Below are 23,458 nucleotides of genomic sequence, written 5' to 3'. Positions count from 1 at the left end.
GGAGTTACTCACCCTTCACAAGGGCAGTCTGCATGATGTCCCGGGCAATGGGATTGTGTGACTGTATGGCGTACTGACATATTGCTGCTGCCATCCTCACATTGGGATTCTTGTCAGACAGAACAGCCTCTAGAGCCGGCAGTAGGACCTCTGGCAAATCCGGAGTAATTGGTTCTGCAATAAAAGAGGGTACCAGTCCTTTGCTTTTCTCTCCGACAGCATCCTTACTAAGGTCCACCCTGCTGCATCTATGGCTTACTAAATCACAGTTCAGTTGCTACTCTACCATGGGCTGGATTTTATGTCCAAAGGATTCAGGTGCTGATGTACCAGTTTCCAATCCCTTATCATCTGGTCTCTTGTACTGAAGTCAAAGCTACATCCGGCTAGTTATAGTAACCTCCACCATTCATCATAGTAACAAACCCAGCCCATTTACTTATTGTATAATTCAGTATTTCAACTCTGGTTGAGTTGTGGACAAGTAGGTATCACTGCAGAATCCAATGGGCCTTTTAGACCTAACTGCAAACATTGATACTTGCTATCAGCACTGTGCTTCAGGAGCATAGGAGAATCACAAGCTTGTCAGGGGGGCGATGTCAGGCATTCCTTCTCTCTGGGGTTCTTTTTTTAGTTTGTTCAAACGTCTTTCTTAACCTTTTATTTTTATCTTAGGTGTTTTGCCTGCATGTATGTCTGTATACTGTGTGTATGCAGTGCCTGCAGAGGCCAGAAAGGGCTTTGGATCCTCTGGGACTGGAGCTATAGGTGGTTGTGAGCTGCCATGTGGGTGCTGCGAATCAAACCCAGGTCCTATGGAAAAACAGCCAGTGCCCTTAACCACTGAGCCATCTCTCCAAGCTCTGTCTGGGGTTCATGAAGCATTCTGTAGCATCCACTCTGGGTGAATTTACATTTCATGAGTGTGGTATCTCTAGCAGCTTCCTCGGTACCTTCTAAGGGGCATCGAGGGCATGTGTGCAGTAAGGCATCCGGGGAGCCCCAAAGTAGACTGGTGGTCAGGTATCTTATCTTTCATTGATAGGTTTTTCCAGCTCTGATGTGATTTATCACCTGGGGCTTATTGTCACAAGAATTTTTGCCTATAAACATAGGAAAACATTTTAACTCAGTTGTAGAGCACCTGCTTTGAAGGCACAAGGTGCTGAACTCGGTCTCCAGCACTATCAATGAAAACAAAACAGAAACTTAGGAGAGAAGATGGACACTAAGTTTAAATTCTTAAGCAGAAGGAGAAAAGGATTGTTACCTCTGCCTGCAAGTATCATCCCAAGAAACTCCAGAGCCATGACTCAGATTTTGTACTATGAGTTTGTTTTGTTTTTGAGGGTCTCTTATAGCCCAGGCTAACCTGGAACTCCTGATCTTTCTGCTTATACTTCCCAAGTATAAGCATATACTTCCATACTCAGTCCATCTGGTTTTGTTGTTGTTGTTTCACTTAGGTTGTAGGCCCATATGCCATCTGTTTAGTACACGTTAGTTAAGACTCTTGATCTCCAAATCCAAAATCTGAAATACTCCAAATGCTCCAAAATACAGACAGGACACCACAAGTGGGATATCCACACCTATCCTCATGTGGCAGGTTCAGTAAAAGTGTGGACACAGTGTAAGTGTTGTATGAAACTACCTTTAGGCTACATATATAAAGTAATATGGAATGCAAGTAACTTTCACGTTTAGACTCATCTCATGTCCAAGATAATTCATGTATATTCAAATATTCCCAAATCTGGAAATAACCCAAGTTTTTTTCTGGTCCTAAGCATTTCAAATAAGGGATAGTCAATCAAGGGATGTAGATGGAACTGTTTGCACTGTGAGCAAGTAGAAGTCTATTGAGTATTTAAAAAAATAATACGGCTATTTTCTTTGGGTAAGAAGATCGAAATCTAGATGTGTAGGACCTGTTAAAGGGATTACAATTCAGAGGACAAAGGTGTCCTTGTATGGACAGTCATGTACCATACAATGATGTTTCAGTCAGTGATGGATCACATACACCACAGTGGTCCTATAAGATGTGTCTTCTCGTAACAGTGGAGTTCTTTTCATATAAGTATTTCCCATTATGTCTGCACAATGATGAAATTGTATGACACATCTCTCAGAACATATCTGTCAAGTGCTACAGACTATGCAATACTATCTGTTGCTCAAAGAAATAAGACAAAATAACAATAACAAAAGCATGTGTAGAAGCATCTGGGAGGGCACTGAGTGAGGCTGAAGCCCTGAGGGCAGGTTTCTCAGAGGAAGTGTTGTCTGCTGGCGGTCGATGGGTTGATCAGGTGAGGACACAGTGTTCCAGCAGAGGGAGCACCGAACACGGAGAACCTGGAGGAGGCTGGGGCTGTAGCTCAGTTGGCAGAGTGCGAGTTCATGCGTAAAGGCTTGTGTCCCAGCACCACCAGATCCTAGCAATATCTGGGGGAACGCCCATGTCTAGAAGTCAATAAATAGGAAATAAGTGGATGAACCTTTAAAAACCCGACAAGTTGGAAGAGATAAGGCCAGTCCCTGACCTTATCTGCAGGAATAGCAGAAGTGTAAGCAGGCAGTGACTACCCAACTAGAAGTATGAGGATGGAGTGAGCCTGGGATGTCTCCAGCCCAGAGGAGGAGCAAGCTGGCATAGGTTTCAGGTAAATGATTCTAAGAAGGCACATGCAGTACAGAGGAGTGGGCGGGGGGTTCCATCTAACATTTCATTATTGGGAGGTTATAGTTTGACTCTAGTAGAGGGCAAGTCTTCTTACCTGTTACTGCTAGTAAAGAGAAATTATGTTGACATTATTTTCTTTAAAAGATTACAAACCATCTGCAAAAATGGGAAAATTCCTGACTCATTTTTAATATATGAAAGCTGTCCAATTCACTTATGTAATTTTTTCACCCTTTTCCCTTCCCACCTGTCTTTGCTGAGGCTCAAACCTAGGACTTCGTTCATTCCAGGCCAACACTCCACCACTGAGTTATACCTTCAGTCCTTATATTTCAAGATTTTTATTTTCTCTGTATGAGTATTTTGTCTGAATGTATGAATGTAGCATATGTGTACCTGGTACCAGCAGAGGCCAGAACAGGATATCAGATCCCCTAGAACAGGAGTATAGATGGTTATGAGCCACCATGTGGGTGATGGGAACAGAACCTGGGTAAGAACAGCTAGTGGCCATAACCACTGAGCAATCTCGTCAGCCCCCAGCTGTTAGGACTTTTGCTATTATAAAAGAGATTTCAAGGTGTGAAAATGTGGACTTCATTGCAAGTCACTGGGCAAACAAATGTGGTGAGTGTAATACAAAAAGCCTTTGGGGTAGAGGACATGCTCAACATGCCAGAGCTTAGTGCTAGGGCACTGAACTGGAATCCAGGGCTTCAGTCTCATCTCTTGAGATGAGCTTGGCTGTCCAGGCAGACTCTAGGCCTTGATTTCTACATCTGGAAATGAGCTCAAGTAATCTCTAAGGCCTCTCTCAATTCAGATGTTTCCAAATAGCTGAGTCCTAGCTCTCACCTGGGTCCTCCTGGTTGGTGGCAATCCGAGGCCTTTCCAAAGCAGCGGTAGCACATGTGACGATGGCCTGGATCCTTATGTCATCATACATGTTGACTATGCCCCGCAATAGGTTTTCCACTGTCTCATGATGCCATTCAATAACTATGCCATAGGAAGAAAAATGAAGAGAGAACCACCTATTTAGGGCTAGATATTATGCAATAAATGGGCAGGGTTAGATATTGTGCAATAAATGGGGAGGGTTAGATATCGTACAATAAATGGGCAGACAAGAAGTCTCTTTCCTTAGGACAATGCAAGGAACACATTAGCGCATAATAAAGAATTCAGAGAAAGGCTTCTTTGACAAATTATTTCTGTGATGAGTCATACATTTCTCAGGTAGTTTCCCCCAATCTCATATGCTATTGCTTTTGCTTAAATAACTCTCCATGGAAAATAAATGTTGAATAAAATATAGTGGTTGGCTGGTTATGGTGGCACACGGTTACTTAGGCTAAAACAGGAGGGTCATGAATCTGTTGTGGGATAATCTTTTTGTACACTGTAAAGATGTGTCTCTGCTTAAGGTGCCTTCTGATTGGTTTAGTAAAGAGCTGAATGGCCAATAGCTAGGCAGCAGAGAATAGCTGGGACTTCCAGGGAGAGAGAGGAACTCTGGGAAGAAGAGAGGGAATTTCACCAGTGGGACATGGAGGGAATCAGACATACAGAATGGAGGAGAGGTAAAGAGCCATGTGGCAGAATGTAGATTAATAAAAGCAGGTTAATTTAAGTTATAAGAGCTAGTTGGGAACAAGCCTAAGCTAAAGGCCAAGCTTTCGTAATTAATAAAAGTTCTGTATGTCATTATTTGGGGGCTGGCGGTCTCAAAGACCACTTCATGAATCCATGATGAGTTCAAGACCAGTCTAGGCAACACAGTAAGTCTCCCATCGCAAAAACAAAACAACAAAAACAGAGCAAGGAGTGAGGTTCTCAGCTGGTGGAGGCATTCAGCCTTCTACTTAAAGTTCTTTGAAGGAAGGTAGACTCATGAGAATCTCTTTTGCACAACCGAGTTCTACTCAATGGCAGTGTCTTTTGACAGCTGCATATCTCATGCTGGGGCAGTATCTTTTGTCTTTCCTGTCATGAATCATTTATCCAGCATGTTCCAGACATGGGTAAGACAGGGTCTCTGCCTGTGACGTTTTCTCAGTGTGGCTGTGGTAGGGGCCCCCAAGAGCCAAAGAGAAGAGAAATAGGAAACAGCCATGTGGGCTGGTCAGTGCTCCCGAGTGTAGTACAGCGCCACCACATCTCTCCTGCAGTCAGCTGTTCCTCATCCTTCCCGTCCTTCCCCGCCCTTTCTACCTCAGCTTTTTTTTTTAGTTTCACTGTGGAGTTATCTAAAGTAGCCATCCATTCAGAAGGTAAGTCACTCTATATGGGAGACAAACAAGCCAAAAGAATGTCTAGAAAGCTCTGTTCCAGAATGTCTGTGGCTCTGCATTTGAGGGAAGTCCCACAGACAGTGCTAGCACACAATGAACGGTGTCCCGTTCCTCTGATCAGAAAGCCTGCAACACAGTGAGTTCCCATGCGTTACTCAAGTTCCCATGCGTTACTCAAGTTCCCATACATACCTGCCCATGCATAAGGAGTCCAGTGTAGATGTAAATAATGCTCACTTAACACCTGCTGATTGAAAGGCTTTTTTTTGTTTGCTTGTTTGTTTTTCAAGACAGGGTGTCTCTGTGTAGCTTTGTCCTGGAACTCGCTCTGTAGACCAGGCTGGCCTTGAACTCACAGAGATCAGCCTGCCTCTGCCTCCTAAGTGATGGGATTAAAGTCATGTGCCACCCACATGTGCCTGGCAATTGAAAGGTTCTTCTCCAGACCCCTTAATGAGGCAACCAGCCTTTTACATTTTACAAGACGGGGGGATGGGTGGTACTTTTCAAGACTAGGGAACGCGTGCTCACAAATATCTACTGTTTCGGGCCCTTCCTTCACTTACTGAGCGCCCAGGCAGTCTTCCACTCCTGCAGCATCTTCCGCAGCACTGCCAACTCCCAAGTCACATCCTCCTTCAGGGGTTGGGCCGGCTTCTTCACTCTCCTGGCCTTGGCAGACTCGTCCTTCTCGCCCACCTGCAGCAGAAGGCTCTTGACCGGGGTGGGCAAAGCAAGCCAACGCTGGGTTCCTTTCTTGAGCTTATATGCTGTGCAGTGAAGAGGCAGGTCTCACCTGACTGCCTGACTATGGAACTGGTGACTTGGACATGCTTGCACGTGCTATACACAGTGTGGGGGTTTGAATAAGAAGGTCTCCCATAGGCACATGTATTTGAATGCTTAGTCACCAGGGAGTGACACTGTTTGAAAGGGTTAGAAGGATCAGGAGGTGTGACCTTGTTAGAGTAGGTGTGGCCTTGTTGGAAGTCTGTCACTGGGTGTGGGCTTTGAGGTTTCAAAAGCCCAAACCAGTGCATCCCTTTTCAGCCTGCAGACCAGGATGTAACCCTTAGCTACTGCACTAGCACCATGCATGAGGCCAGGCTCCCTGCCATGATGGTAATGAACTAAGCCTCTGAAATTGTATACAAGCCCCCAGTTAAATGCTTTCTTTCATAAGAGTAGCCTTGGTCATGGTGTCTCTTCATAACATAGAACAGTGACTAATACACCTAGCTACATGCTTGGCCCCAAAGCCCATCTGAATAGTAGTACAAAGAATCATAGGAACTAGAGAGACGGTCTCTTAGAAGGTGGGTACATTTTGTTTTAAAAGTTCATTTCTTGGTCACCTTTGTCTTACCAGATGAAGAATGTTATTCTTAAAAAACCAGAAGAGCTAGGGAAATGGCTCAATGGGTAAAGTCCTTGCTATGCAAATATGAGGAGCAGGGTTTGAATCTCCAGCACCCAACTAAAAGGGGGGCAAGTATGGCAGCCTGCCTGGAATCCCAGCACTTGAAAATCTGAGACAGGAGAGCTCCCAAAAACAACCAGGCTAGCCAGACTAACGGTATTGGTGATATCTGGGGTCAACTGAGAGCCCCTGGCTCAATGGATAAGAGGCATAGGAATTGAGGAAGACTCCTAACATTAGCGTCAGGCTTCCACACACATGCCTACTCTTGGTTACCGACACATACATGTACACACACCACCACACACACAGACATACCAAGAAAAATGGGAAAAAAAAATCAAAGACCCTCGGGCCTGAGGCAAGGATGAGTTGAGTGTGGAGTGGGCAGGTGGAGCCAGCCCAGGGACACCAAGGTGGGTGAGGAGTCTGAGGGGCTTCCTGTGGAAGCACTGAGAGTACACCTGTCTTACTGGTAATTACCCTAAACCATGTATTTACACCTCAGTTATAGCAGATTCCAACTGGACGCAAGTTCCACCATCTTGCAGTCAGTTTACAACAACAGTCCGTAGTTACGAGATCATTTTTAGTTGTTAGGAAGGGAGTGCCCTCAGTGCTGGTGGGGTCCTCACTTCCATAGTCCCTCATTGCTAGTTTTCTGATCATGTTCCTTACGTGCTTCAGGAACAGGCTGTAAACTCCACTTTTCTGGGGTTTCAGGGAAGATCTTAGAGAGGTGCTTGTCGTACCGATTGAGGTTTTCCAAGACGATTTGGTCTTTCTTCCCACCAATCTGGTGAACAATCTTCACTCCGTCTATGAAGATAGATGCAATGAGTGACCAGTCCCTCCTTTTCCCCTAATCTAACCCCTTGGGACATTGTTAAAGGGTGGTTGTTGCTTAGAAATGCCACAGCCAGTAGTCTCGTGTAGGGGAGCCTTATACAGACCTCGGAGAGCCAAAGATAGTGTTTTCCATTGGTAAAGCAGAAACTAATTTCTAATTAGCAGTGCTAGTTATGAAGACCCAGCCAGTAGCGGTTTAGGAGCCAGATGAAGTGGTGATGAAGAAGAGACAGCTTGGAACATGTAAGACCAGATCGTGTTCTGCAAGGCCGGGCATTGGAAGGCTAGCCAGGTGGGAGGGAGGGCGGTAACAGGCAGTCACAGAGACCCCGCTTAGCACTGGGCAGCTCTGCGGATGCTTCCTTGTCTACTGCACAGAAAGTGTGTTGTTAACATTGCTTTACAAGTATCGTATTTAGGCTCGAGGGAATTCTGTAACTGGCTAAAGATTACTAAGAAGGAATCAAGCCTGTGTTTAAACAAATCTGCCTGATTCCAAAGCCTGTTTGTTTTTTTTTGTTTTAAACATAGCAGGTCAGTGGGGGTAGAGGGACTATCTAAAAGTGAGGAGAGGGTGAACAGAGGAGACTAGGGTGCTCCTAAAGTCAGCTCTAGTGCATATTACAAGCCCACCTTCCTTAGTAAGATGGAGAGATAGAGGCAGGCAAATGTTTGCGGCCCTGCCACAGATCCTGCACTAGCACTGGGAGATGCACCCCGAGACCCTCATCTCCACCCACTATTCTTGTCCCAGGATGTCCTCACTTCCATGGCTCATTCTCCCACCCTGGAGCCCAGCACCATTACCAAAATAAATCTCCTGCTCGAAGGTGTTGTCTGTAGAGTAAGCAAACTCTCCCGCTCTGGGGTTCACCTGCCGGAAGGGGTTCGGAGTTGGAGCCCGGAAGTTGCTTCTCTCTTCTTGGATCTCCTCGGCCGTCATGTTGTTGCCAGGCAGGATTTCAACTGTCTGTACTTCTGGGGAGTGTCCAGGCAACCTTAGCAGTGTTGAGAGAGGGAAAAGTGGGGAGAGTGGAAGATGCCCCCCCTTTCCATGAGGTCCATGACTCACTGTAGCCCCCTTAAACTCCTGTACAAAGAAACATCTGAATAACGGCCTAATGATCAGCATTCTCTCTATGGTGCCATTTGAAAATGGAACCCCTGGAAGAGCCTGTCTTCAGCCCCCCTGCTCCCCTCCACGGATGAAGCCATTCCCCCCCCCCCCCCCGTAGTCACAGGCAGACACTGTGGTGAAAGGGACAGCTGTGCTTCCTCATCAATACTTTCCATTTTCTTTTTCCTTTTCTTTTTTGTGTGTACAGTGGGGAAATTGAGAAAGGGCCCTGCTATGTAGCTCAGGCTAGATTAGAATTTACTATGTACCCAGGCTGACCTCAAACGTGTGACCTTCCTGTTTCTCTGCCTCCCAAGTGTTGGGAGCACAGGCATGTGCCATCATGCCCAGTCTGGAGCCCATTTTAACACTGGTTCCCTTAGAAGGTGCATGGATTTGGGGAAGCGAATCTGCCATCTCTGTTACCTCGATGAATCTGTGGGAATTTACTGTCTGCTCCCTAGGTGGGTACATCTGTTCTTTTATGCTATATTCCCATCACTCCGCAGACTATCTGAAATACCAGCATCAACAAAAAATCAACTCATTTTTGTCCAGTGCCTGACTGACTATACTTCCACTTACTTTTGTTTCCTTTTGGATGTCAGGGAGATTATAACAGCCCCTACCTCCACTCTAGCTGGGAATGAAAAAGAAGCAATCTGACAAATGTCGGCTCATCTTCTCCTCTCGGATTGTTTGGTTCTCTGCCCTGAGTCGGGTTGTGTTTGGTGTCAGTGAGTCTTGTTCAAAGTGAGGCAGACCAAACTCAGTGTCACGAGCCCTCTGCCCTTCTGTCAACCTGGACACATTTCAAGTGAGCTGGATCATCAGCCTGAGAGCTCAGTTACTGGAAGCTAAGAACAGAGCCCTTTAAGACAGTGATTCCGAAAGGGGTGCGATCTTGTCCTTCAGAGATATCTAGCAGTATCTGGGACATCCTTGGTGGTAACTGAGAGGTGTAACAACCGAGACATCCTTGGTAACAGCAGAGAAGTGTTCCTGGTTTCTACTGGGTGAAGACCAGAGATGCTGCTAACATCCTAGACAGCACAGGGCAGCCGCTTATGGTAGAACAGTGGCCAACCCAGAATGTCAGCAGTATGGGGGCTTAGAGACCTCACTTCCAGGAGATCTCAGAAAGCAGGTGGTGATGGTGAACAAGAGGCTGACGGGAAAGTGTGTTCTGAAGTATAGAGTGTGGGCTGGGGTGTAGCCAGGGGTAGTGTACTTGCCCAGCACGGGCAAGGGATGGGTGTGATTGTCAGCGCCAGGGAAAACACGATGACATCAAATAAGGATCCTACGGGGCGTTCCTGAAAGGGAGCCATGGACTGCGCCAGGCCCGCTTGAGACCAGCCTACCTGTAGAAAACGGGAAGCAGCAGCTCCGGCTTCTTTACTTCTCTGTGGGTCGGGGCGACATTTTCACCCTCAAAGTCCGCTATTTCTTCTGCCTCCAGCTTTTTGAGGAGATCCAGGTCGCTCTCGGAAGTGAGCTCATCGCGAATGTGGCTCCAGTCGTACTGCTGGCGCAGGAAGCTCTGCCACTTGTTGGGCGACTGCCCGGGCCTCAGCGGGCGCTTGCTCTGGATCCATCGCGCTGTCCGCTTGTCCAGCTTCTCCAGCACGATGGCTTCCCAGCCTCGGGCCTCCTTCTCACCAGGGGGAAGCCAGGTTTCCCTTTCCTCCAGATTCTCATCTGGGGAGGGCGACAGGTCCAGTGGATCTGGCTTCAAGCGGACATAGCGGGGGCGTGGGGGAGATGGGTTCTGGTCCGGGCCTCCGGGCTTTCTTTTTATTTTCAGCTTCTTTTTAGAACGCACAGGGCTTTGTGTCTTCGCAAAACGGGTGGTGCCTCCTGCCAAGCCGGCTGAGGCGTGCAGAGCCCTGGCGTAGCCAGGTTTCTCGGTGTGGATCTTCCTGGCCTGCAGAGGCGGGATGATGTCATCCGTGTCGTAGATGTGCTTAAAACTGTACTGATAGAAAGGCATGCTGGGCAGTCCCCGCTGCCACCTCACATCCTGAGAGAAGGCGAGGTTGGCAGCCGCCTTTTTCAGATACTGGTTCTTGAGATGCTCACAGTACCGTGGGCTGAAGCGGAAGAGAGGTGGCACTCTGGAGACGGAGGTACACCCCACCTTGTCCGTGGGTTTTGAGTAGAGGAAGATCATGCCCCATCTCAGCCGAGGGAGTGGTGACTCAGGGCACTGAACGGAGGAAGCCTTTTTCTGTTGGGGCCTGGTCATGTTTCGCGTCCAGTCCTCCTGTCCGCACTGCTGGTTCACAAGCAGGGCCTGCAGGCACCCAAGAGAGCGAGTAAGTGCTCTACACTAGGAGAAACTGGAAGCCCACAGCAGAGTAAGGAAGTCCTGGGAATGTAGAGAACAAGAAGAAAAAGAGTACAACGTTCTAAATATTTCTTAATCAGACTCTTGCTTCAAATTCTCACATTTGTCTACAAAGCTCAGGCCTCTAGGCCTTATGAGCGATCATGGCTTTTCAACAGTACCTCACGGTTCCATTTTTTCTTTTTTCTTTTTCTTTTTAAATTCAGACATTTCCATTTCTCTGTTTAAACAGCTTGTAAGGAGCTGGGTACACACCTGATGTTGTCCCAGCTACTAGGAGGCACGGGTAGGGTAGCCGAGTGAGCTCAGGCGTTCTAGGCTAGACCCCACGCTTCGGAGAGCAAGGGGTGGGAGTGGGGGTAACTTTGTCCTGCTTAAGCCGGCTGGATCCCCCAGCTGTTCTCTGGGCATTCCTGCCTCCCTCCCCACAGTGCAGCTTCCTCTCACGTCCTCTACATGAAAAGGCATGTCATCTGTACTTGACATAACTTGACCTGCTTCTTCTAGGTTCAGCTCAATTCCTGCCTGCCCGCAAACTCTTTCTCGACCTGACTACGTTGTCATACTTGATGTTATAAATCAAGGAGCACTATGCCACCCTGGCCTTGGGCCAAGCCCCAGCCAGATTACTCAGCAGCAGGTCCTGCCACTGCCAGGGGCAGGCACGTCACTCTCGCCAACTCCTCTTGGTCCTGAATTGTCCCAACGAGCCAGCAGGCCAGATGACCCCCTTCGCTCTGTAGCATGCAACACATGCTCTCTGTCCCCAGGGCACCATCTTCTAGGAATGAGACTTGACCCTGTGAGGTTTCTTTCTGTCGGGGTCATTTCATCTAGACCGTTTGCTTACAGGACAGAATTGACAACTCCCTTTAAATTAAGTCACATAGGATTATTTTCATATCCCTCTGGGATTTTATTTTTATGAAAACATTAGTGTGTTTCATTTCTTCACAACCACAAGGCCACCTGGCCACAAGGGCATTTGATGTTTAAATAGTTGGACTAGAAAAATTAGGGCAAAGGTAAAGGCTGGTCACAAGGAGATATTTCTCCTGAAACAGTGCCTGCTCTGGCTAGTTGAAAATTAACTGTTGGGTGAGACTGAATATGAAGTGTTCTTCATATTCTTACACATTAGTGTGGCTCTTGCTCCTATGTCAGGAAGTATTTTGGCAATGTGGGAGCCAAGGTCATCAACCTTGGAGGCTAGCACCTGTGCCCACGGAGCCACCTCACCAACTTTAAAAACAGGACGAGGATGGGTTTCCCTCCTGTCCATGTAGAGTAGCGGAGGGGGTCCCAGACATGCCCTTAAGCTGTGTCATAAGGAATTTTGTATCAGTGTAAGCACAAAGAATATCATATTGTCATCAGTCGTCATGCACTCTCAAAGAATCTGGTATGATGGCTGACTGAAAAGAAAGGAGATATGTGATAAGTCCATTTTTAAAGCTCCAGCCTGCATGTGCATACTATGTCTGTCTGTCTGTCTCTCTCTGTGTTTGGGTGTCTGTCTACCTTCTCCTTCTTCCCTTTATTGGACAGAGTTGATGAGAAGCCAGGCTGTGCTGTGACCTTGCAGCACCCCCCCCCCCCCCCCCCCCCCCCCCCCCCCCCCCCCCCCCCCCGGTCACAGCTTCAAGATGGTCCTGCCTAATGCCTGCCCCTTGGCACGTAGGCTAGCCAGACTAAATTATATGGTATGGACCGTCCTTCCACCCCCTGAAAACCTATAAAAGTAAGGAATTTCCTTTGTTCCTTGGGAACTGAAGGGCCTCTCTTTCCTTTCAGGATTCCTGCCATCCACACATGGCTGCTGTCTCTCTTAATGCTCTGCTTCACGAGGCTCTCTCCTAACGCCGCTCCCCTCCGGGTTTTGAAGGGAGAAATCTTTCTCTCCTCGTCCCCACTGTACTGTCTGTTATAGTGCTGTGCTTCTCCTGTCTGCTCTCCCACTTCAAGACCATGTCATTCCCACTCATCTGCCCCAAGTCACTCTCCAAATAAAGTGTATTCTGAAGGGTAATTGGTCATAGCTACTGTAGGAGTTACTTTTCTTCTTTTTCTTCCTTTTTTTTTGAGACAGGGTTTCCTTATGTAGCTTTGGAGCCTTTCCTGGAACTTTCTCCGTAGACCAGGCTGGCCTCGAACTCACAGAGATCCGCCTGCCTCTGCCTCCTGAGTGCCGCCCGGCACAAGTTACTTTTCTATTGCTGCGGTAAGACATCATGACTATGGTAAACTTATATTTCATTGGGTTTATGGTTTCAGAGGGTTAAAAGTCAGTCATGATGTGGCATCATGACGGCAAAAAGCAGGCATGCTGGCTGGACTAGGAGAGCTCACACACTGACGACAGCATGAGTCTTTGGAACTCTCAAAGTGACACCCGTCCCCCCACAATGCCACACCTCCTAATCCTTCCCAAACAGTTCCACCACGGGGAACCAAGTATTCAAACAGATGAGTGTATGGGGGCTATTCTCATTCAGACCACTGCAGCTTCCTTTCCCAAACAAACCTCACTCAGAAAGTGACTGGGCCACTTTCTGTTGTAACATGGCGCTGCACAAGGGGTTTTAGTGCATGTCCTTTCCCTGTAAGGGGTTTCTGGTGAGATCTGGAGGAAAATGCAAGTATACAGCTGGGAAGGAGGAAAGGCCATAAGAAGTTATTGGAATTCTTGCTTCTCATTCAGTGAGAGGCTTCAACTAGACTCTGGAATGGGGGCTCCTCTGTTCTTGGGTTGAATGTTTCCTCTTTTCCATCCTGCTTCAGTTATAAGGGAAGCCTGGTTAAAGGGGCGAGCAGCATCAAGGAACCCAGGCTCTTAGCCCCTCTGCCTTCCCCTCTCCCTCTGAACCTCTGACTTACATCTCTCAGCACGATTCACATGGCTCTACAGCTGTCTGCAGAGAATAGACTGGGGAGTGCTGTGAACAGGAAGCCCACTTGAGCCTTCTACAAGGCAGAGTAACTGAAATTCAAATATCGTGGAGAGTTTGGGGGGTTGCATGCAGTCTGCCCAGAGCTTACCTAGAGCTTTCTTTAGAGCTCCCTAAATAGGCATTCCTTTCCCACCTTTCTGTCTAATCTCACATCCTGTGACTACTGGGTGAGACCCTGTGAAACGTATTAATTCAGCAGACTTACTAGCTTTCACCAACCTAAAGGTTGAGTGTTAATAGCTAGTGTTGCTGTAACCCACCTATCTTATGTTTATACCAATATATTTGGAAAGTTTCTGGGTTTATGGCCTTTTCTTTCTACAAAGCCATCATGAAATTGCTACCTTATTGGAACATGGTATTTGGAAAAACCAAAACTCCCAGGCTATGGTTACTAATATTTGACTCCAGAATAAATACCTCTTTTATTCCTCTGAGGTGAGAGCTGTCTGTTTCATTTATAATGCCATAAAAACAGTCTGCCCAGCTGGGTGGTGGTATCACCAGCCTTTAATCCCAGCACTCAGGAGGCAGAGGTAGGCAATCTCTGAGTTTAAGGCCAGCCTGGTCTACTAAAAGAGTTCCAGGAAAGCCAGGGCTATACAGAGAAACCTTGTCTCGAAAAACAAAAAAACAAACAAAAACCCTAGAAACGAAACAAAACAAAAAACCCAAAGCAATAACAACAAAAACCAGTCTGCTCTAGTGCCTTCCAAACCCCAGCCACAGCAAGATGAGACCTGTATAATCGCAGGTCTGTAGCTGTCTGGCTGTCTCTTCTACACAGCTCAGTCTTCTCAGTTACCTGTCTGCCCTGTCCCCATGCAGCTGACGCTGATGAAGACTTCAGATCTTGCTAAAGCTGCCGTGGTTTGAAATTACCTTCCAAGTGGAATAGCATCCTACAGTACAGGCTTCAAGAGAAGCAAGGTTCTGCCTTGTGAACCTCCCTTGGCTCCTTAGGTTCCAAAGCTGCTTCGCTGCTTACAGTGGTCACCAGGCAACGAACCTTCAGAATCCCAAGTCCGTTCACAGAAGCTGTGAGTTTGGTTGGGGTATCTTCAACTACTTATTAAATTTCCTTCTTTGTAAACTGAGCTTTAAGAAATGGTTTCATATTTGTTGATTGGCAGCTGACCAGATTTCCTAGTAACTTATTGCAAAATGAAACAAAACCAAAAACCAAAACCAGAAGCAAACTCTGTAAGTGTATAGAGCTTCGTATGCCCCACCCCCTGACCCCCCCACTCCCGGACCCCCACTCCCTGACCCCCACACCCTGACCCCCACTCCTGGAGCTCTTTCATCCTGCTGAGAAAGAGCCAACTGCAGAACACCTGGATAAGCAACTCCTGGCATTTTCCAGAATACCGGGCAGGTTAGAGTTTGATGACTCCTGACCAGCACAGTGTGAGATCATTTGAAACTGGGTAAAAAGCTTTGCCCGGGAAAGTTCTTGAGTAGTTGTCCTGGTCTCCTTTTCTATAACTGTGATAAAACTCCGACCAAAACCAACTAGAGGAGGAAGAGTTTATCTGTCAGTCACTTCCGGATGTCAGGGCCGGAACTCAGGCAGGAACCTGGAAGCAAGAACCACTGAGGACCTGCGTTGCTTTCCTTCTGCTCATTCTCAGCCGACTCTCTTTCCTCCTTTTTTAAAACTTTATTTTGTTTTATGTGCATGGATGTTTTGCCTGTATGTATATGTCTCATATCTCCTGAAGCTGGACTTACAGACAGCTGTGACCTGCCGTATGGGTGTGGGAATCGAACCCCGATCCTTTGGAAGGAGAGCCAGTCCTCTTAAGCACTGAGCCAACTCTCCACTTCCCCACCAGCTTTCTTATAAAACTCAGGACAATCTGCCCAGGGTGGCGCCGACCCCAGTGGGCCGGACCCTCGCACGTCAATCATCAGTGTCACATAGGACAATATGATAGAGGTAATCCCTCAACCAAGGTTCCCTGTTCCATCGCGTTTCTAGTTTGGGTCAAGTTGACAAAAACTAACACAGTAGTCGTCTTGGGAGCAGAGATAAGTACAGCTTATACAGTTTCAGGTTTCTGCAAGAACAAAGATGTGCAATTATCCTTGTTATTAAGGTTCAAAGCCTTGGAAGAAGAAAAGTCCATCTTTGGTTGGAAATGATAGCTTATGAAACAATTGGGAAATGTGTAAAGTCCACGATGAGTAGGAAGTAATGTTTGCCTAGAGGGCCAATTTGAGAGCACAGTGTAAAAAGAAAATAACCATGACATCATTGGGTTATTTTTACACATGTATGGAATCCAGGTAAAGGGTCAAACAGCCCATGAAACATGAAGTCCACTGGTCATGGGACTTACATGTAGGCTAAGCACGTGCAGACAGCACAAAACAAAACATCACGGTGCACATTTTTGAAAGAACAGTACCAAGATTAGTAACAAGTGTCCATTCCCCCACAACGTGATGAAACTCAATTGCAATCTTGCATTCTTGAGTCTGCAACCTTAGGAAGTTGGCGACTGGAGGTCCCGTTGGGTGAGAGGACTTTTAAGAGCGAGCCTTAGGCCAGCCCACTCTTCAAGGGGCAAAGAGCATCCGAAAGACAGTACTAGGAAGGGGGTTCCGGATATAACGGAGTCTTACGCACCGGCGCCTTAGTCAATATCTGTTCTTACTTTTGCTTTTGTTGCTTTGCAGGCTCTGAGCTCTCCAACTCTGCAAGCCCACAGCTCAGCCCAGCGGACACTTAGACTGCAGGCAGGCAGCCGGCCGCTAGAGGATCTCTAACTCTTGCCAAAGAACTGAGAGCTGAAGGAGCAAAATGGCCTCACCTCTCGCTGTCCTGCAAACAGGCAGGTTGTGCCAATGGGGCTGGAAGTGCCGGGCGCGGCTGTCAGGGCCTCGGCCGTTCGGTCCGGGTGGCTGGACCGCTTGGGCCCCTGCGCGGACAAATGCGACGCTGAGCCTGGAGCCCGCGGGCCGCAGCTGCTGGGACGAGCCGTTGAGCATCGCCGCGCGCGGCCTGGCCCCCGAGCAGCCCGTCACGCTGCGCGCCGCCCTGCGCGACGAGAAAGGCGCGCTCTTCCGCGCCCACGCGCGCTACCGCGCCGACGCCCACGGCCGGCTGGACCTGGTGCGCGCGCCCGCGCTGGGCGGCAGCTTCGCGGGGCTCGAGCCCATGGGGCTGCTCTGGGCCCTGGAGCCCGAACGGCCTTTCTGGCGCCTGCTCAAGCGCGACGTGCGGACGCCCTTCGTGGTGGAGCTGGAGGTGCTGGACGGCCACGAGCCCGACGGCGGCGGGCGGCTGCTGGCGCGGGCGGTGCACGAGCGTCACTTCATGGCTCCCGGGGTGCGGCGCGTGCCCGTGCGCGAGGGCCGTGTGCGCGCCACGCTCTTCCTGCCCCCAGGTGAGCGGCCCCCCACCTTCCCTTTGCTCAAAGTTCCTCTGTGATTTCAAGTGAAGAGAAAGGTAGCTCCCGATGACCTAGGACTCACAGAGAAAGAGATAGGACTGGATTGGAAGGAGCCTGTTGTGATGATGCTCTTTCCCTGAAGCTGGTCCTTCGTTCCACTGCTAAGTCAAAGGGCATCATAAGGGGAGAGACCCCTAATAATAAAGTCCGCAGTGTTACACCCACCCACCCTCAATTTTGTTTTAGAATTTCTTCAGTGTTTCCTGGTGGTGGCGTGGGAACTCAAACTAGGCAAGCACTCTGCTACTGCGACCAGTTTTCAAATATTTTAAAATTGTCTTGGTTTTTAGCTGTATGTGGAAGTTCTAACAAATCAGGCAGGAGAATCAACAGGACTCAAGCAGTGATGGGTGGAGCAACGAACTCCCAGGAGAGGCCATTTAATATCATGCCATTGAGATAAGGGTGTGGCTCAGTCCGTAGAGGGCTTGCTTAGCCTTCGAGTAGCCCAGGGTTTCATCCCCAGCACAGCATCACTGTGGCACAGGGCCGTGATCCCAGCACTCAGATCGACGAGGCAGGATATTCAGAAGCTCTGGGCCATTTTTGGCTACATAGCAATACTGGGTCCTGCTGGGATATTTGCTGGTCTGCCTCAAAACAAAACAAAACAAAAATGGCAAAGTAGGCAAAAATCAACAAGATATTTAAAGGCCACTTGTGAGTGGTTACGGAGAAGTGCACACGAATCCACGGTAGTGTTGAAGAAGGGACCCACAAGGGCTTCTGTCATTTCAGTACTCATCTGTTCCTGAGCAGGTGCCGGCCAGGTGCTTGCCGGGTATTGTTGAAGTTGGACAGGTGGAAGACAAGCCTCCCTATACAAATGGTAAAAATATTAAGGACACAAAATCAGGCAGAATGAAAATGCAGCCTTTTGGAGTCTGTCCGCTCATTTAGCAGAATGTATTTGAGATTCATGGGGTCTTCTACCCATTGGGCCTCTGTTTTGATTCATTTGCCGGTTGAAGGACATTAGGTTCATTGCAGTCTGTGGAGATTATGAATGAGGTTGTTACAGATGCTTGCATAGATGTTTGTGTATGAACCAGAATTTTCACTTGGGTAATTAGGTGTGGGATGACTGAGTCACATGGTAAGAAAAGGTTTATTTATTTATTTATTTTCAAGATAGAGTTTCTCTTGGCTGTTCTGGAACTTGCTCTGTATAGACCAGGCTGACCTCAAATTCATAGAGATCCTCCTGCCTCTGCCTTGAGAGTGCTGGGATTAGAGGTGTGTGCCACCACTGCCCACTGCATTCTACAGGCTACCTGGTTTTGTATTTCACCAGCATGGTTGCTGCATATGCCCACTGGCAGTTGGCACTATCAATTTCTGGTCAGAGAGGATAGTGGTATGTGTGTGTGTGTGTGTGTGTGTGTGTGTGTGTGTGTGTGTGTGTGTGGTGTGTGTGTGGTGTGTGTGTGTGTGGTGTGTGTTGTATGTTGTGTGGTGTGTGTGGTGTGTGTGTGTGGTGTGTGTATGTGTGTGGTGTATGGTGTGTGTTTGTGGTGTGTGTGTGTGGTGTGTGTTGTATGTTGTGTGGTGTGTGTGTGGTGTGTGTGTGTGTGGTGTGTGTGGTGTATGGTGTGTGTGTGTGGTGTGTGTGTGGTGTGTGTGTGTGGTGTGTGTGTATGGTGTATGTGTGTGATGTGTGTATGTGTGTGTGTGTATGGTGGATGGTGTGTGTGGTGTGTGTGTGTGTGTGGTGTGTGTGTATGGTGTGTGTTGTATGTTGTGTGGTGTGTGTGGTGTGTGTGTGTGTGTGTGTGTGTGTGTGTGTGTGGGTGGATGGTGTGTGTGTGGTGTGTGTGTGTATGTGTGTGTGTGTATGGTGGATGGTGTGTGTGGTGTGTGTGTGTGTGTGTGGTGTGTAGTTGGTTGTTTTTACTCTTTGACTCTTTTGGGGACCCACCACTCAGCTCCCAAATAAATACATATGGAGGCTTATTCTTTCTTATAAATGCCCAGCCTTACCTTGGCTTGTTTCTTGCCAGCTTTTCTTACATTATCCTATCTACCTTTTCCCTCTGGGCTTTTCCTTTCTCATTTCTGTATACCTTTTCTTTCCTTCTTATTTCAGTTCTGGCTGGATAGCGGGCCCCTTTTTTGTCTCGCTCCTTGATCCTCTCCTCCCAGATTTCTCCTCTTCTTTATTCTCTCTGCCTGCCAGCCCCGCCTATCCTCTCTCCTGCCAAGCTATTGACTGTTCAGCTCTTTATTACACCATCAGGTGTTTTAGACAGGCACAGTAACACAGTTTCACAGAGTTAAATGCAGCATAAAAGAATGCAACACATCCTTGTGTCATTAAACAAATGTTCCACAGCATAAACAAATGTAACACATCTTAAAATAATTAAATATAAATATAAGAATAAAATATTCTATAGTGTGTGTGTGTGTGTGTGTGTGTGTGTGTGTGTGTGTGTGTGTGTGTGTGTATGTATGTATGTTTGGAATCAAATTTAGTATGCCATACAGCCATACATGCTAGATAGCACTCTACCCCTAGACCTTAGTGTATTTTTAATGTTAAAAGTAGTATGCTCTTTGTAAATGTCTGTGGATTTGAGTCTCAGAGTGGGTAGAGAGGAAAGTGGAATTATCCTAGGCCACTCTAAATGCTTGGAGACAGGAGTTCCTTCAGTCTCCTGATGATCAGTAGAAACCATGCTCATCCCGGATTAAGCAACAAATGCCTATTAATTCCACTGTGAACATTTTCAGTAATGTTTAGTGATGTTTCTTCCCCAGAACCTGGTCCCTATCCTGGAATCGTGGACCTTTTCGGAGTTGGAGGCGGCCTTCTGGAGTATCGAGCAAGTCTGCTGGCTGGGAAGGGTTTTGCTGTCATGGCTCTGGCTTATTATAACTACGATGACCTCCCCAAGGGCATGGAAACCATGCGCATAGAGTACTTTGAAGAAGCCGTGAACTACCTGCTTAGCCACCCCGAGGTTAGATCCCCTCAAGTTTTATTGGCCCCTGTCGTATCTCCTCGTTGTGTGCTTGACTTCACAGAATGAGTGAACTGATGACAACCTCTCTCTCTTTATGTCACAAAGAGCCCAAGACCACTTGAGGTTTCTAGGTTTGATACAAGTAAAGGAAAGGAGAAAGGTAGGGCCATCCCCGGCTGGTGTTCATTAAGATGATGTGCTCAGCAGCTCTCTCCTGCCTGTGTCCCCGTGTCCCTGTGTCCCCGTGTCCCCGTGTCCCTGTGCCCTTGTGCGAGCACTGGGTGAACTTGACAACCAGCAGCAGGAGACCAGGGTGCTCTGAACTTTCTAGATTCAGCATGGCACAGGCTGAGGTGGTAATCCTTGCTTGTTTTATAATTTTATAAGCAGAACTTCAAGTGGCTGGAAGCGTTGGCGCTCTTGGAGAAGTGGAGTCAGTGTAGGCTGTGTCTAGAGAGAAGTTGGAGACTAGATTTTGCCAATTTTTCTTTGAAAAATTATTGACATTGTGTGTGTGTGTGTGTGTGTGTGTGTGTGTGTACGCACAAAAACATGTGTGTTCATGAGTGTGTGGAGGTCAGTGGACACCTTTATGGGGTCAGCTCTCTCCGTCCACTTTTATGTGTGTTCTGAGAGTCAAACTCAGGTCATCAGGCTTATGTGGCAAGTGTTCTACCCACTGAACCATCTCACCAGCCCCGATTTTACCAAATTCTAATCCTATGACTTTGGGACCTCTGTTTCTTCCTTTAACAAATAGGGTAATAACCCCAGCACTTAATTCCTAGTACTTCAGTGCAGTATAGTAGTTGAAAGTTTCAAGGGTGGTGTTTTGGAAGCCACAAGAGAAGAAAAAAGATTGTTGTGAGAAGTCAGCCAAAAGATCTTTTGCTTATAGCCCAGAGAACTCTGGGATTCAGGACAGGGGTGGTCCTTGTGGGATGGTGCCAACCCAAACCACCCAGAAGGTACTGAGCAGGAAAGTACAACAAACATCTCCCCACAGGTTTCTCAGGGATCCAGGGGAGAGAACAAAGTCACAACTAGTGTGGCCTGGGGCACAGGGCTGTGAGGAAATAGATGAGGCCCAGAGCAGGGAGGACCTCAGGAGGACCAGCAGAGAGAAGTGGAAAGGAGAGGAGGCCAGAAGTAAGTGTGGGAGGCCAACCCTAGAGAGAGAGAGTGGACAGCATCCCCAACACAACTAGAGGTGGCCGCTGAGATTGTGTGGGACACCCGAGAGCTGCCGTGGGAATAGATAGATTGGGGAGTGAGAAGATGAGAGATTCCCCCTGACAGCGTCTGTTTTCTCACTGCAGCAGGGAAAGCTGAAGGTGGAGGGGCATGTGGGGGCTCAAGAGGCCGAGGAGGTAGGAGAGGATGTGAGGCGGTCCTTTGGAGACGTGGAAAGTGAACCCCCAGTGATGTGTGGCAGGACTGGTGGGCCACGTGGGTGCCCGGGTCAGATAAAGATCAGTCAACAGGAATGTTTGTTTTCCTTAGTTTCTTGGGGTCCGTTGTCCCCATAGTCTAATGGCAAGGGAGGAGTGCAAGTGTCTTTTTAGAGTAGCTTCATTCCTGCTAGAATGGTTTTGACAATAGATAGGAGTTCAGATGTTGACCCTGGTCCATGGAGCTTTCCAACTGGGCCTACTTGCTGTTCAATACTCTTCCTGGACTAATTCTCTTTTATATTTTTATAATATTTATATTTATATTTCCTGGACTAATTCCTTTTATATTTTTCTCAGGTAAAAGGTCCAGGAGTTGGAGTGCTTGGCATTTCCAAAGGGGGTGAACTTGGCCTTGCGATGGCCTCTTTTCTGAAGGGCATCAAAGCTGCTGTCATCATTAATGGCTCTGTGGCTGCAGTTGGGAATACCATATACTACAAGGATTTTACTATCCCTCCTGTGTCTCTTCTGAGAAATCGAGTCAGAATGACCAAAGATGGCCTCATGGATGTTGTGGAAGGTCTTCAAAGCCCTTTGGTAGAACAGAAGAGCTTCATCCCTGTGGAAAGGTCAGACACGACCTTCCTGTTGCTTGTAGGTCAGGATGACCACAACTGGAAGAGTGAGTTCTATGCCAATGAGATCTCCAAACGCTTACAGGCCCATGGGAAGGAGAAGCCCCAGATCATCTGCTACCCGGAAGCGGGGCATTATATTGAGCCCCCTTACTTCCCACTGTGCAAGGCTGGCATGCACCTCCTGGTGGGTGCTAATATCACCTTTGGAGGGGAGCCTCAGCCTCATGCCATGGCCCAGTTGGATGCATGGCAGCAACTCCAGACTTTCTTCCACAAACACTTGGGTGGTAAGAGTTAGGGGGTGACTCCCAAAATATTACCCATTATCTGTTGGTTTTGGAGAAAACCTCAAATATACTATCAGAGTATTAGTTCTGGTTAGTTTATCTGGACATATTCTGATTCCTTAAAGTTTTTTATTTCTTCTTCTTTTCTTTTCTTTTTTTTTTTTTTTGAGACAGGGTTTCTCTGTGTAGCCCTGCTTAGAACTCATTTTATAGACCAGGCTGGCCTTCCTTAGATCTGCCTGCCTCTGCCTCCCGAGTGCTGGTGCTAAAGGCATGCACCATCATGCCCAGCATAAGTTTTTTCTTTATATAATAAAATAAGTGCCTATGAATGTTGTTGTTTGTTTCTGCTCTTTTGGGGGCCCTCCACCCAGCTCCCAAATAAGTCACACACAGAGACTTATTCTTAATTATGAATGTCTGGACTTAGCTTGGCTTGTTTCTTGCCAGCTTTCCTTAACTTAAATTACCCCATCTACCTTTTGCTTTTGGGCTTTTCCCGTTCTCTTACTTCTATAAATCTTACTCTTACTCCATGGTTTGCTGTGTAGCTGGGTGGCTGGCCCCTCATGTCCTCCTCTGTCTCTGGATACTTCTCTTTCTTTCCTTCCAGATTTCTTCTTCTATATATCCTCTTTGCCTGCCAACCCCATCTATTTCTCTCTCCTGCCAAGCTATTGACTGTTCAGCTCTTTATTAGACCATCAGGTGTATTAGACAGGCACAGTAACACAGCTTCACAGAGTTAAACAAATGCAACAAAAACAAAAGTAACACACTTTAAAATAATATTCTACAACATATGAAGGACTGAGGATCTAACTTAGTGGTAATGCACTTGTCTTTCTTGACAAGTGTCCTGAGTTCATTCCTCCATGCCATAAGACAACAAAGAAATTAAAACTTTCTTATAAAAATAGTGCCTGGTGAGATATATGTAAGTAAAAATATAATCTGAAAATACTGCCTATCAAAAAAAGAGTTCTTTTATATCATGAAGTAAAGGGGAACCTTAAGTATAAACCTTCTTATTAAAATA

At 47.4% G+C, this 23,458-nt stretch overlaps 2 protein-coding genes across 5 annotated transcripts in view; one reads left to right on the top strand and one right to left on the bottom strand.

Annotated features, from left to right (window-relative positions):
- Heatr4 (HEAT repeat containing 4) overlaps positions 1-16,601 on the bottom strand; it is a 34,417-nt gene extending 17,816 nt beyond the window's left edge. The window contains exons 1-7 of one of the 4 annotated variants that reach the window (XM_052739337.1): positions 16,493-16,601; positions 9,737-10,743; positions 8,063-8,253; positions 7,085-7,225; positions 5,553-5,756; positions 3,548-3,691; positions 13-174 (exon numbers count right to left, since the gene is read on the bottom strand). In XM_052739337.1, the coding sequence (XP_052595297.1) occupies positions 13-174; positions 3,548-3,691; positions 5,553-5,756; positions 7,085-7,225; positions 8,063-8,253; positions 9,737-10,620 (1,726 nt within the window). In that variant the 5' untranslated portion in view covers positions 10,621-10,743; positions 16,493-16,601. Of the gene's footprint in view, positions 1-12; positions 175-3,547; positions 3,692-5,552; positions 5,757-7,084; positions 7,226-8,062; positions 8,254-9,736; positions 10,744-14,555; positions 14,886-15,010; positions 15,118-16,492 lie in introns of those variants that run through there. The other 3 variants (XM_052739340.1, XM_052739338.1, XM_052739339.1) reach the window with 3 other exon arrangements.
- Positions 16,368-22,755, top strand: LOC128111115 (acyl-coenzyme A thioesterase 1-like). The gene is made up of 3 exons (XM_052739343.1): positions 16,368-17,068; positions 19,895-20,097; positions 21,852-22,755. Exons 1-3 carry the CDS (start codon positions 16,483-16,485, stop codon positions 22,428-22,430), a joined length of 1,368 nt encoding a protein of 455 aa, XP_052595303.1. The 5' UTR covers positions 16,368-16,482; the 3' UTR covers positions 22,431-22,755.
- The last annotated feature ends 703 nt before the right edge of the window (positions 22,756-23,458 follow it).

This window comes from Peromyscus californicus, unplaced genomic scaffold (genome assembly GCF_007827085.1).
Source record: "Peromyscus californicus insignis strain IS unplaced genomic scaffold, ASM782708v3 Scaffold_15__1_contigs__length_86483966, whole genome shotgun sequence".
NCBI lineage: Eukaryota > Metazoa > Chordata > Mammalia > Rodentia > Cricetidae > Peromyscus > Peromyscus californicus.
Note: the sequence above shows the minus strand (reverse complement) of the source record. Positions and strands in the feature narration are given on the sequence as shown.

What these genes read in the sequence shown, in the direction of transcription:
- LOC128111115 (XM_052739343.1), top strand. Translation starts at nt 16,483, where the DNA reads ATGGCCTCACCTCTCGCTGTCCTGCAAACAGGCAGGTTGTGCCAATGG. An exon ending in CACGCTCTTCCTGCCCCCAG is followed by an intron (nt 17,069 to 19,894) that starts GTGAGCGGCCCC and finishes TTTCTTCCCCAG; the next exon opens with AACCTGGTCCCTATCCTGGA. An exon ending in ACCTGCTTAGCCACCCCGAG is followed by an intron (nt 20,098 to 21,851) that starts GTTAGATCCCCT and finishes TATTTTTCTCAG; the next exon opens with GTAAAAGGTCCAGGAGTTGG.